The 14,415-nt window shown below is 52.6% G+C and overlaps 1 protein-coding gene across 2 annotated transcripts in view; it reads right to left on the reverse strand.

The window, feature by feature from the left end:
- LOC137482874 (protocadherin gamma-A4-like) overlaps window positions 1–10,919 on the reverse strand; it is a 160,641-nt gene extending 149,722 nt beyond the window's left edge. The window contains exon 1 of one of the 2 annotated variants that reach the window (XM_068205485.1): window positions 8,440–10,919. In XM_068205485.1, the coding sequence (XP_068061586.1) occupies window positions 8,440–10,896 (2,457 nt within the window). In that variant the 5' untranslated portion in view covers window positions 10,897–10,919. Of the gene's footprint in view, window positions 1–3,528; window positions 6,159–8,439 lie in introns of those variants that run through there. The other variant, XM_068205482.1, reaches the window with a different exon arrangement.
- Window positions 10,920–14,415: the final 3,496 nt, after the last annotated feature.

Genomic DNA, 14,415 nt, shown 5'->3' on the forward strand with positions numbered 1-14,415 from the left:
CATCTGACCTCCTCAGAGAAGGGGAAATATTTTAGTGCTGCGATTTTCTTTTGCTTTACCACAACACAGCCTTAAAAATTCTTTCCCAGAGCACGTGGAAACTCACTGAGGCCTCAAGGTGCAAGCTAGGCAAGCTGCAGGAATATGAAAGGACTATGAGGCCTCTCTGACTGGACTAAATGACTTTACTAAGCAGCAGAACAACAGAAATCCTTGGCACTTACTATATCTAGGAAGTCAAACAAAATGCCTCCTACTGCCATACATGGGGCCAGTCATTGGCTGCTGTGACACATCAGGGCCTGAGCAGTGCAGGAAATCACAGAGAGCAGCATGTGGCTGTGCAGTCCTCAGAGACACAAGAAGAATCCCCAGGTAAGTGGATTTGGACAGCAGCATTTTACAGCTACCCTCTCGAGTTGAGCAACTTTTAATTTTCCTCTCACACAACATTCTGTCTCCATTTGGTTCTCAATGGAAGTTACTATTTCCTGCAAAGCAGCGCTCAACAAGTGGGAAGGAAACATGAACCATGGCCTTCCAGGAAACAGAGCCTGAATTGAGATCCAAGGTGGAAAATGTAATTACCACATTCATGAACTCTTTATCAAGCTATGCACTTCCCCTCTTTTATCACATGCACTGGTCCACAAAGATGTGAATTCTCCTAAGGTCATTTTTACATCTCTCAACATATGACAAAATTAGAACACAGATGTACCCCCCTCACATGTCCTCATTTCACATCAGCTGTAATAACATGTCAAGGAAAAAAAAAAAACACACAAGCAATGCAGGGATGCATTAGAGTTCTTTCAAAGAAACTCACCAGGAGGAAATCTCAGCCTTCTCTGTGGGCAAGGAAATTCATCCCTGAGAGCACCTGGAACCCACTGAGGTCTCAGGCTGGAAGTGTGACCCTGAAATCTTCTTCTGGACTACAAGTGTGACTTCACTGCATGAAACACACAAGAGCTCTCATCAGCTTTTCTGGCCTGGTCATACCCCACAAATTTGAAGGCCTAACTTTGAAGGCCTAACTAACTCTGAAGGCCTAACTTGTGTCTGCTGTAACAAGTACATAAGAAACATATATAATATACAGAGGTAAGGCCCTCCAAGTAATTTCTTTGGAGAAAAAGCAAAGAAAAATGCACAGAACCATAACTATGTGATCCATATAACAGCTAGGGAAAACTGAATATCTACACCAACCCTTTAGATATTTCAGCAACTCTTTCATCTGCCCTGTCTCTGTGCAGGCAGAATGCTCAGACATCACCCAACAGGGACCCCTTTGCAGACAGACACCACTGGAAGAAGTTTTCCACACAACTTCTCCTTATGGAGAACAGGGATCACAACACAGGCCCACACAGATGGACTCTGCTCATCACTGATACTTGAAGAAATGTAAAATGTTCTAACAGGCATAAGCAATGTGCAACTCAGTTAAAGACTCAGATCAGAATCAACTGAAAGACGTCATCATTCTTCCTAAGCACATGGACATTTTTGAATATATGTCACTCTGCAACCAGTAATGTGATGTTTATGTCCACAACCAAGAGCTACCACTCACAGGGAAGAGGTGTATCAGGCATGACAGAGGATAAAATGAGTGACTTTCTGACACATGCTTCAAATAAAAGGTCCCAAACCCATACTTTGCTGGTAAATTAGACTCTCCCATCCCTACAATCCTACCACTTTCAATACCAACAAAACATCAGCAGAAACATCATACAAGCAAGGGCCATTATTAACATCTGAAGGTCTGCTCAAGGCTTGGGAAAGCTTAGTACAACCACAATGAAACTCTACATCACAACTGTAACAAGGACATATAGCTGGGGAAATGACACTTCCCACAACCTTTCTTAGACACAGAACCCCTGAAGCATGCACTTCCCTGGGCACTTCTTGCAGACAAATTCATTGGAGGATTGCCATTCTTTTCTGGACACAGGAAAAGGGCACTTGGTGTAAGTGGCACAGGCCTTGGCACTAGGCATGACATGAAGGCACATCCAGATTATTGGATCACAGAACCCCCCTTTGCCTGCTTAGGGGCCAGTCTCTCCCTCGGGCCAACCTCTCCCTGACAAGTAAGATCAGTGATTCTATCATTTTCAGATAAAGTTTCAGACACACACAGGCCCACCTTTACCTGGTCATGACAAACAAGTCAACAGTTTAACTATCATTCCCAGAGAGCACCCCAGGAAAGCAAACGTATGAATCCACAGCTTGGTCACTTATAATCTGAACATATTCATATTCATTTTATGTAGCCCAGCAATGGACCATGGAAGTTTAAAAACCACCTGCTTTCTCTCCAACAGTACTTCCTCACACACTGCACCTGCAAGAGTCTCCTCAAACTCGTTACAGATCTCTCTGATCTTTACCATTAGCAGATGTACTCCACTGCAAGAAAAGTTGCAGAGATAATTTACCATGGCTAATATTTAACGTCTTAACGTGTGCATGTGAGAAATAAGACAATTTCTCCCGTTAAAAATTTAAGGAAACATCTATTAATGTCTTTCCCTGTCGAGTTGTAAAAATGAAAGGCATGTATGGGACAGCCAAGCAAATGTAAGAGCTGGGATCAGATACCACCAGATACAAAGGCTCAGCTTGAGATCAGTACAAAGAACAAGACAATAAGGTAACATCTGCAGAAATGAAGGGATCCCTCTCATCTAGATTAAGGCTCTTGGAGAAAATACACAAACTAGGTGTTTAAAGTAGGGATGTAATGAATTTCCTTATTACAAAGCTTCCATTGTGACATTTCAGATTAGAATATATAAGGCTATTAATTAAATACATTACTTTAACCTGTAAAAAGCCCACGCGTCTCAATAGAACTGCAGTAATATCTGTTAAGCCATACACGTTTGGGAAGGAGCAAATTGCATTACATTATACTACAGATAGACACTGAAACCTTGTATCCCTTAGCCATCTTTGACACACAGAGCCCAGTATTTGCATCTCCTGCCTCTAAAATCTTGCATGTTGTTTCTTGACCTTGATTATTTGAAAGCAGTTTCCATCAAAATGCCAGTTATTCAGATCGTTTCCCTGCAATATGCACCAGGATAACCTATGGCCTTCAAACAGGTGTCCTTATAAGTCTGTACTAGGAGGGAAGAAATATTTGTCTGCCAAATATATCTCACAGAAGAAGCAAGAAGGAGGTGAAACACTACATGTCCTTCAAAAGATACTGAGGCAGTGAAGATCATATGATAAATTGATTTAAAAAATCCTCAGTCCAAGAGTAGTCGCCCTTATCATGCATCTCTCACAAACCAGAAAGCTCAGACCCGACCCCATGTTCACCATGATGCAGGCAAGAAGCCCCGCGATCAGCATGGCCCTAAAAGATACTTTGCTATCCTTGTCAGCAAACATTGATCTGAGGGACACAGAAAACGCCGGAAAAGAGTAGAGAAGCAAGGAAAAAAAAAAAAAAAAAAAAAGGATAGCGGGGAAAAATGGGTACGGGGAACTCACCGGGGCAGAGACGGAATCCACGGGGAGGGCGCCGGCAGGATCCTCGTCGCCGAGCAGCGGCGCGGGCTCGTCGGGCGGCGGCCGGGCCGGGAGGGTGTCGCAGCAGCTGCCGCCCGAGAAGCGCAGCTGGCTCTTGCGCGAGTCGGCCGTGAGCGACACCTCGTGCGAGTAGGACTGCAGGAAGGCGCGCACGCCGTCGATGCCCACGAAGTGCGACACGGGCACGCCGCGCAGGGCGCCGCTGTCCGCCGGCAGCAGCTGCTGGCGGCGCCAGCGGCGCAGGCGCAGCGCCAGCAGCAGCAGCAGGAAGGCCACGAAGAGGCACGACACGGCGGCCACGGCCAGCACCAGCCAGCGCGTCAGGCTGGCGGCCGGCTCGCCCGGCGCCGCCGCCCCGTCGGCCGCGCTGCCCAGCTCGGCCAGCAGCTCGGCCACGCTCTCGGCCAGCACCACGCTCAGCGTGGCCGTGGCCGACAGCGCCGGCCGCCCGTGGTCCTTCACCAGCACCACCAGGCTCTGGCGCGCCGCGTCGCGGGCCAGCGGCGAGCGCGCCGTGCGCACCTCGCCGCTGTGCAGCCCCACGCGGAACAGCCCCGGCTCCGTGGCCTTGGCCAGCTCGTACGACAGCCACGCGTTCTGCCCCGCGTCCGCGTCCACCGCCACCACCTTGGCCACCAGCGCGCCGGCCTCCGCCCAGCGCGGCGCCAGCTCCACGCCCGACCACGCGGCGCCCGAGCCCGCCGCCGCCGCCGCCGCCGCCGCCGGCGGGTACAGCACCTGCGGCGCGTTGTCGTTCTCGTCCACGATCAGCAGCCGCACCGACACGTTGCTGCTCAGCGCCGGCGCGCCGCCGTCCTCCGCACGCACCCACAGCTGCAGCTCGCGCAGCTGCTCGTAGTCGAAGGAGCGCAGCGCGTACAGCGCGCCCGTCTCCGCCTGCACCGACACGTACGACGACAGCGGCGCGCCCCGCACCCGCCCCTCCGCCAGCCGGTAGCGCACGCGCGCGTTCTGCCCCCAGTCCGCGTCCGTGGCGCGCACCGTCAGCACCAGCGCGCCCGCCGCGTTGTTCTCCGCCAGCCGCGCGCTGTAGCGCTCCTCCGCGAACACCGGCGCGTTGTCGTTCACGTCCAGCACCCGCAGCGCCAGCACCGCGCTGCTCTGCAGCGGCGGCGACCCGCCGTCGGCCGCTCGCACCGTCACGTTGTACTCCGACACCTGCTCCCGGTCCAGCTCTCTTGCTGTCACCACGCTGTAGTAGCCGCCGTGTGTGCTCTGCAGCCGGAACGGGACATCCCCATCCAGCGAGCAGTGCATCTCGCCGTTGGTCCCCGAGTCCAGATCATGAACATGTAACAGGGCCACCACCGTCCCCGACGGGGAGTCTTCAGAAATCGCGCTGAGCGCTGATCGCACCGAAATCTCGGGCGCATTGTCATTGACGTCTGTCACTGTGATAATAACTTTTGCTGTATCAAAAAGCTCTCCTCCGTCATGTGCCTGAACCTCAAGTTCATAGGAGGAGATTTCCTCGAAGTCCATATAATTTTTAACAGTTATTTTTCCTGACTCGGTGTCCAGGTGGAAAAGTTCTGATGCCCGGTCTGAAATTTTATGGAAGCTGTATTTCATCTGCCCGTTCAGACCCTCGTCGGCATCCGTGGCCGTGACAGTGACGAGGACAGAGCCCACGGGCACGTCCTCGGGCACACGCACCGTGTACTCCGCCTGGCTGAACACGGGCGCGTTGTCGTTCGCGTCCAGCACCGTCACGCGGATCCGAGCCGTGCCCGTCCGGGCCGGATCGCCGCCGTCCATCGCCCTCAGCACCAGCTCGTGAAACGCCGCCTCCTCCCGGTCCAGCGCCTTCGCTAGCACCAGCTCGGGACGCTGATCGCCGCCGGGGCCCGCCTGCACGGCCAGCGAGAAGTGCTCGTCGCCGCTCAGCTCGTAGCTCTGCAGGGAATTCCGGCCAGAGTCTGGGTCTTGTGCTTCTCGGAGGGGAAACCGAGACCCCGGGGCTGTCGTCTCGCTCATTCTAATTTCAATTTCTGCCTCTCGGAAGCTGGGCTCATTGTCGTTTATGTCCGTGATCTCCACTTCTATTTCATAAAATTTCATTTCTCCCTCCACTATCAGCTCACAGCGCAGCACGCATTGCTGCACATTCTCGCACAGGTGCTCTCTGTCGATCCTGTCTGCTGTTACTAAATGTCCCGTCTTCCCGTGCAGAGCGAAATACTGCGTCCTACCCTTGGAGACAACACGGACGGCATTATCACGGATCCCTGGCAGCTGCAGCCCCAGGTCCTTGGCCACGTCGCCCACGAACGAGCCCTTGGGCATCTCCTCGGGCACGGAGTAGCGCAGCTGCCCCCACGCCGCCTCCCACGCCACCAGCAGCACGGCCCAGAGCAGAGCTCGCTGCCGCCGGCCCCAGCGCCTCCCCGCCGCGCACATCTCCACCGCGGCACCGCAACACTGCCGGGAGCTCTCCGCCGCCGCTCACGGATCTGGTTCACCGTGTCGCTCCGGCGCTTTGCTCCCGGCCGCTCCTGCCAGGCTCTTCCGACTCCCTTCAGCACGTCTCCGCACCGCGGGAACGATCGCAGACCGCTCCGCCGCCGACTCACACACCGGGAGAGAGAGAGAGCCGGGCCGCGGCGGGCGGGGCTGCAGCGCTCCGAGCTCCCTCTCGCTCCTCTCGGTCAACAGCGGCGCCCGCAGCCTCCTCCCGGCACTGCACGCAGTGAAATGTAATCGAGTTATTTTAATACGACGTACGGAGTATTACGAGTCCTAACGCAGTAGTAGAAAAGCAGAACTTCCTTCACAAATATTTGTAGGGGACATGATGGAATGAGCGGCGCAAGGGTAGCGAAAGAAAACCGACTCTGATATACAGCTGTAGGTTACTTCATCACTCTGTGCCCACTGTACCTACAACTACCCAGGAGGCAGGAAAGCTCCTATAATGAACCTATCCAGCTTATACATGACTATATTCAATCAAGTCATTCTATAATCCCAGGAAGAGGTTTTTCTTTTCTCAGAAATTAAGATGTAAAGGGCTGACGCTCGTTAGCAAAACCTTGTTCTAATTTTTGTGTATTCATGTAGCTATGGCACATTTTCAACGAAACATTTTCAGGCAGCGAGGAAAGAGAATTACAGCTGCACACCTTAGACTCTGATGGCCTTTGGTAAATTTTCAAGTAGACCTGGTTCAAGTGCCTGAAGTGTCAATTGGCGAATCTCCTACACATTTGATATCCATATTTGAATCTTAGAGCCTTATTATCCTTTTAAATAGACATTCATAAGAAAAACTGGGGAGGGAGGAGTGGAAGGGGAACCAACCAAAAAAAAAGCAAACAAACCAAAAAACCCTAAGAGAACGAATTCTCTATACAGGGTCCAATCACCTCTCTTTTTATAAACAGGATAAGAAAGTCGCGTCTGGAACAAAAAAAAAAAAAAAAAAAAAAAAAAAAAAAAAAAATTCCCCCTCTTTGAGGCCTCAGTCTTCATCGACACCTGTGCATGAAGGAAAAATTAGGAATGGCAAAAGAAAAAGAGGGAACTACCAGCCAGAATGGAAAAAGAAATCTAGCAAAATGAACTCGTCCCGCTGATGGTACCAGTCCTATCATTTCTGCAACAGTGTTCACGCAAACGATGAGTGACAATCTCTTCTCTTACTCTGGATGGAGGACCTGTCACTGTTCTATCCAGGAGAAACGAGTCTTTCTGGAGTCCAAGACTGAAAAAGCGTTAAACAAGGGGTATGTGGCCAGTTTTTAACCAGGTCCCAGAATACAGTTTCAGGATAAACGGATCATTAAGGAAAAATCTGCAACAGCTAGTATCTACGTTATTTCCCCAATTCCTTTAATGAAGAACCACGAATCTCCTGCGCAGTTATGATTCCCCATCACAGTTACTAATTAATACAATTTTAGTCAACTCAAGAGATGCAGACAAGACCTCTTAGATGAATCTGAAGCTGTGGCCACCGCAGAATCGAGTGCTATGGTTAATTGCCTGTTCTTAGAAAAAGAAATCGCCTCGTTCTTTTATTCCTTCCCTGAGACATGGACCAGCCATTCCAACCTACACTACCCGGGGAATCCCAAGGAAAAGAGGGCAACGGTTGGGAAAGATTCAAGGAGAACAGCAGGAACTCGCAGCTCTGCAGAAAGAACTGCAGAGAAAAATAATGACTGGAATAGATAAGCAACCCCGCCTACCATTTCTGAAGAAAATTTTAACCAAATACACTCGACACTCTTGCAGCAGGGAGGAACCACCTGTAATTTCTCCTTTCATGTCGAAAAGGCACACATCTCAGGAATAAAAACCCCAAATGACAAGCAAACACAAGCCCCGACCACCTCAGAAACAAAAGTGTTAATTCCCTTTTCGGAATTCTGTTACATAGAATCAGTGGATCTCTTTCTGCAGAGCAAGAATCCGTACTCTCCGTTGAACTGATAAATAATTGTTTTAAAAGCCTCTGAAAAACCATGACTGGGAAATATATATCCATGCCATTTATGCTGCCTTTGCTCCAGCACCATTCCCTCAGACATAGGACACTACACGGCAATTTTGGACACAGGATTAAAACCCGGGTGGCATCAGACAAACAATATCAGGGGAAAAACCAGTCAGCCTCACTATGCCTAGCATATGTGCAGCAGCCTTCTCTCAAAACATGGGAGGGTTAGAACAACATGAAATTTCTCAATCAGTAGAGCCAGGTGCGTGTTCTCTTTCGGAGTAAATACCGAAAGAGTATTGACCGACAGACAATGTCCAGATCACGGCAAGTGTATCAATTTGGGGAAAACGAAAAAGCCTGTTAAGAAAGGCTCAAGGAGAACAGCAGGAGCTCACGGTTTTACAGACCTGCGGTGCATCGGGATTGGCAGGCACCTCTCCCTCGGCGGCACTGCTGTTCAGGCTCGGCTTCTCGCAGGAATCCCCGCCCAGAAGCTCCTCCGCAGACAGGACGGGCACCGGCGGCGGCGGCCAAGCGGCCTCGGGCACGGCGCGGGCCGGCGCCGCCACGCACAGGTTGTAGGAGTAGGGCAAGGTGCCCTCGCAGAAGTCGGCCGGGAAGGCGGCGCCGGCCACCGAGAAGCGCTGCGCGCCCAGGCAGCGCAGCACGGCGGGCGGCCCGGCCCGCCGCAGCCGCGCCAGCACGGCCAGCGCCACGCTCAGCACCAAGAGCGCCGACAGCAGCGCCAGCGCCAGCACCAGGTAGAACTGCAGCTCGGCCGCCGCCGCCGCCGCCGCCTCGGCGCCCGCCGCCCGCTCGCTCAGCTCCGGCAGCGCCTCCTGCAAGCTCTCGGCCAGCACCACGTGCAGCGTGGCCGTGGCCGACAGCGCCGGCTGCCCGTGGTCCTTCACCACGGCCACCACACGCTGCTTGGCCGCGTCCCGCTCGGACACGGCGCGCGCCGTGCGCACCTCGCCGCTGTGCAGCCCCACGCGGAACAGCGCCGGCTCCGACGCCTGCACCAGCTCGTACGACAGCCACGCGTTGCGCCCCGCGTCCGCGTCCACCGCCACCACCTTGGCCACCAGGTACCCGGCCTCGGCCGAACGCGGCACCACCTCGAAAGGAGGCGGCGCCCCTCCCGCAGCCCCTCCCGCCGCCGCCGCCGGCCACAGCACCCGGGGCGCGTTGTCGTTGCGGTCCAGCACGAAGACGCGCACCGTGGCCGTGGAGCTGCGCGCCGGCGAGCCGCCGTCCTGCGCCCGCACCGCCACCGTGAACTCGCGGCACTGCTCGTAGTCCAAGGAGCGCTGCGCGTACAGCGCGCCGCTCCGCGCCTCCACCGACACCAGCGGCGCCGCGCCCGCCGCGCCCGCGCTGCCGCCCGCCAGCCAGTAGCTCACGCGCCCGTTGGCGCCCGCGTCCGCGTCCCGCGCCTGCACGCGCAGCACCAGCGCGCCCGCCGCGTTGTTCTCCGCCACGTACGCGCTGTACGCCGCCTCCTCGAACACCGGCGCGTTGTCGTTCACGTCCGACACCTCCAGCACCAGCTCCGCGCTGCTCCGCAGCGCCGGCCTGCCCCGGTCCCGGGCCACCACCGTCACGCGGTGCTCGGACGCCTGCTCTCGGTCCAGCGCGCCCGCCGTCACCACCTTGTACGAGCCGCCCGAGGACGCCACGATCGACAGCGGCGCCTCTCCCGACAGCTCGCACGACACCTGACCGTTCTCTCCCGAATCTCTGTCCCGGACTTTCAGTAGAGCTACCACAGTGCCGGCCGGCGCGTCCTCAGGCACCGGGCTTGACACGGACGTCAGGGTCACCTCGGGCGCATTGTCATTCACGTCCAGCACCTCCACCTCCACCTTGCATTGTGCAACCAAACCCCCACCGTCCTTCCCCTCCACCAGCAGTACATAGCTTCTTGTGTCCTCGAAGTCCAGCGCCTCCTGCAGCGTGATTGTTCCTCGCTCGGCATCCACCACGAACTTCTGAAGCACCTTAGCCGGCATTTTCCCGAAGCCGTAGGTTATGTGTGCGTTCGTGCCTGCATCGGCATCGGAGGCTGACACGTTCAGCACCGTTGATCCCGGAGGCGTGTCCTCTCGCAGGCTGACGCGGTACCGGTCCTGCGCGAACACGGGTGGGTTGTCATTGGCGTCGGTGACGTTGATCCAGAGCTTGGCGGTGCCAGTCCGGGGCGGTTCTCCCCCATCCAGAGCCGTCAGCACTAACCGCAGATTCTGCTCGCTCTCCCGGTCCAGTGAGTGGCGCAGCACCAGCTCTGCGAACTTGCTGCCGTCCTGACTCTCCTTCACCTCCACAGTGAAATACCCGTTGGCCTCGAGCTCGTAATCCTGCAGCGAGTTACTGCCCACGTCCGCATCTTCGGCCACACCAACTGAAAACCGAGTGCCGGGAGAAGTTAACTCGTTGATCTCCAGGTGGAAAGTATCTTGCAGGAAGCGCGGCGTGTTGTCATTCACGTCTTGGATTTCCACTTCGACGTGGAAAATGTTCAGTGGGTTTTGCACAAGCGCCTCGAAGCTGACAGAGCAGGTCGCTGACTCGCCGCACATCTGCTCCCGGTCCAGCCTCTCGTTCACGTACAGGTTCCCGTTCTCCTCATTCACCGTGAAGAATTGCTTCTCCTCGCTCAGCCGCAGCTTGCGCACGGGCAGCTCGTCCGCGCTGAGCCCCAGGTCCCGCGCCAGCGGCCCCACGAGCGAGCCTCTGCCCAGCTCCTCGGGGATGGCGTAGCGGACCCGCTCGGCCGCCGCCCGGCACCACACGCACAGCAGCACCGCGGCCAGCAGCGCTCGCCCGCCGCCCGGCCCGCGCCTCTGCCGCCGCCTCACCGCCATTCTCCGCCGCCTGCGCTCGCCGCGCTCCTGCCTCCCGCCGCTGCCCTGCCTCCCTTCCAGCCGCTCTCGCCTCACAGCGCAGGGGCCGCCGCAGCGCAGCCGGCCCGCTCGGGCCGCCTCTCCCCGCCGCCGCTGCTGCTGCTGCTGCTGCTGGCGGCGGTGCCGCTGCCGCTGTGGCCGGCGCCGGGCGAGCGAGCAGCCTGCGGGGCCAGGACGCTGCGGCGGCGGCGGCTGCGGCTCCAGCGCCGCTCGGCGGCGGCCAACAGCGGCACCCGGAGGCGCCGCCGCGCCGCTGCAGCCGCCGGATGGCCGCGCTCAAGGGGGCCCGGCTTTGGGCGGGGCTCAGCGCCTGCACCGGCCCCGGAATTTCTTCTGAGCGACATCAGCAAGGGCAGAAGCACTTGCTTAATAGGACTCCAAAGGATTTGAAACAGTTGGGTGCTTTTAGGTCATCTCCTTGAATTGCACTCTATTATCAGAAGCAAATATTCATGTCAATGTGATAAAGAATGTAATCAAGGCTCAGCTTTAAGATAAGGAAACAATATATTAAAGTCTGAGAAGTCTCTTAAGAGCTTTTAGGTACTCTGTTTGTTATCTTGAAATCGTGTTTCCTTATCTGGGACAAATTAATCTGATAAATCTATCAGCCTAAATCAATGTTTATAGTATTATAACATAAGTATTACATATATTGGGGTTTTTGTGATCTATTCCTTAATTTTCATCTCCTTACTCCAGAAGCTGGCAATGGAAAAGTACAAAGCCACATGAAATCTTTCCTAGATCTTCACCAATCTATCATGATCTCTCTAGTTGGCATCTCCACCCTCTCATGGATCAACTCAGCTTGTTTCAGCTGCAAATTTGAGGGTGCACTCAATCCCATTGTCTATGAAAATATGAAATGGAATCAGTCCCAGTACAGGCCACAGGTATGCAACACCATGCTGGTTTCCTCTTGGACGTTAGGTCATTGACTATAATTCTGTCCAGGTGACTGTGCAGCCAGTAGTTCACCCATCGACCAGTCTCCAGTACACTGGCCACCAGATCCTGGGAGACTGTGTGGGAAACACCCTGCACATATTCTCCCACCGGCCTCTACTCTGCTCATGGAAATCATGGCTGGTGACCACTCTGGCCATTGAGGACTGCAGCAGAGGTCATGTTGTATTCTGTTGTTATGTACAGGAGTGCCTGGCTGACACACACATTACTACGAAACCCTTCCTTTTTATGGCTGTAAAACTCACAGGTGTGTATGTGAACTGCACTTGCCCTGGGACAATTGGAACAGATGTCACCTTCTACATAACACCAGACACCCTGAGGCTGATCTCATGACAAGCAATGCAAATTTAGGAACACAGAGAAATGAGCGTATCAGGTGCTATTTTTCTCAGGCTCCACTTAATGAGTAGAATCAGCCCAACTTGCATGGTCCTCCATCAAGCACACACTTCTCTTAACTCTGATATATAACAAGAAGGGAAATTGTTGTCTGTTCTTCTATAGCTTCCCTGTGTTCTCTCCAAATCTACACAGCTGTTGAGTTCACTTCTGGCAGAACTTGTCATGATGGGATAAAGCAGTAAGATTAAACCAAAAAGGGTGGTTCATTTATCTGCTCTGCAGCATTCTCATAAGAAAATGAAGGATTCTAAGGCGCATAAAAGATGAATGGCCAAATTAAAAGAGGAATAGTTATCCAACATAAAATGACTCATCAGACCAATGACTCAGAGGAATTTTCCTCCCCTCTTCTATCACCCACACTGTTCCACAGAGATGCACCTTATACAAAGGTCATGTTTACATCTATTCATCCTGACATTAAGAGAATTCAAAGCTACCTTTGCATCTCCTGCCTTTCACACTTGCTGCAGCAAGAGGCACTAATCAAGCACATTCCTAAAATGCTGTAAACCTACATACACAGGAAACAAAAAAAGACAAAAGGTGGTGAGGGAGACCCAATGGAAAGTCTTCTTGCTCTTCACTGCAATTGTTGAAATTGTTGCTCTCCACACTGCTGAAATTCATCCTTGAGAGCATGTGGAAGGGATTAATATCTCAACATACTGATGACTCAGGTTTAGCTTTTTATTTTCAGATTTTGTGCTGCTTTAGTGTGTGGGTCTGGGATTCATATTATGGGATGGTGAGCTCTCTTCACAGAGTAGGGAGACAAAACAATTCCTGCTCTAACTGGGGACAAAGGACAAATGATCCAAATCTCAGGCCCAAGAGCACAAACAACGTGGGCTGAAGAGAGAAAAACAAGAAGGATGGGACTGCTTGGGCTGAAGCTGGAATTGGACAATGAACTCCAATGTGCAAATGGAGCAGAACTTGTAAAAGTGAGAGGACCCCGTGACCAGTTGTCCATTTTTTGTGCCCATTTGGGTTGTGCTATCCGAGGTGGATCCATTGAAGCCTCTTAATAAATCCTTACTTCATTCTTTAGCTCCATCTAGTCTCTGTTCTAGGTCAGCCTTCACAAGACATCAGTACAAGTGTGGGCCTCAAGTCTTACCCTGGACTTCAGAGTAGGGGGTTCATTTTAGGAAATCCTCATCACCTTTCAGAAAGTATATTTCCTCTGCGTAGCTTGCTCACTTCCCACAGATATGAAGCCATAAATTTAAAGACCTTGTCACAGGCCTCCTTCACAAGCTCAGTCTTTTGAGAAATTACAATAGTTTGTATTTTAACTTCTGCTTCATAATGCACACACACAAAATTCTGTTCTAAGTGGCTGAAGTATTTGCTGCAAAACAACAATCACAATTACAAAAGCAAAAGCACCAGAAATGAGGAAAAAGACAACACTTATAAGAAACAAAGGCCTGAAAGGAAATCTATTTACACTTATGAAGAAATTCTACATCACTATATCACAAGAAGGTACAGATGGATAATGGAGGTTTCGCACAGGATTATTAAGTTATTCTACCCATGCATCATGGTTCTACATGCACAGTTATTGTGAAAAATCTGTATTGATGGAGAACTGCCATTGCCTTTTAGGACAGAGAAATCAGAATCATAGCAGAAATGGCATGGGTCTTGGCATAACGCTTAAATCAAACAATTTCTCAGCCGAAGCCACAATGAACCACCTATTTTCCTGGTTCAAATGCAGCCTCTCACCCTCCTTGCCCTGCATTTAAAGCCTTTAGTTGGACCTTTGACATACAACCACAAGCTTGTATATGTCAGACATGGGGAAAAGAGCATTTAGTTCAGTTTCCTTATGAGGAAGCATAATTTTAGCAAAGTGCTTAATATTTAGTGATGGTCACCTTCAAAGGATGGATGAGAGTTTCTCTTCCATCCTGATAATTATAGGACTTTGGTGTTTGCACGACTGTTTTTTGGTATTAGCAGAATTGCCAGTCATAATGAGGACTAGCTTTATTCCTTAAAAAACAAAACAAAACCACAAAAAACTCTTAAAAACACACCCCCAAGATGTGTAACAAAGATACCTTGTCTGTAATAAGTACACAGGAG

This window comes from Anomalospiza imberbis, chromosome 15 (assembly GCF_031753505.1).
Source record: "Anomalospiza imberbis isolate Cuckoo-Finch-1a 21T00152 chromosome 15, ASM3175350v1, whole genome shotgun sequence".
Lineage (NCBI taxonomy): Eukaryota > Metazoa > Chordata > Aves > Passeriformes > Viduidae > Anomalospiza > Anomalospiza imberbis.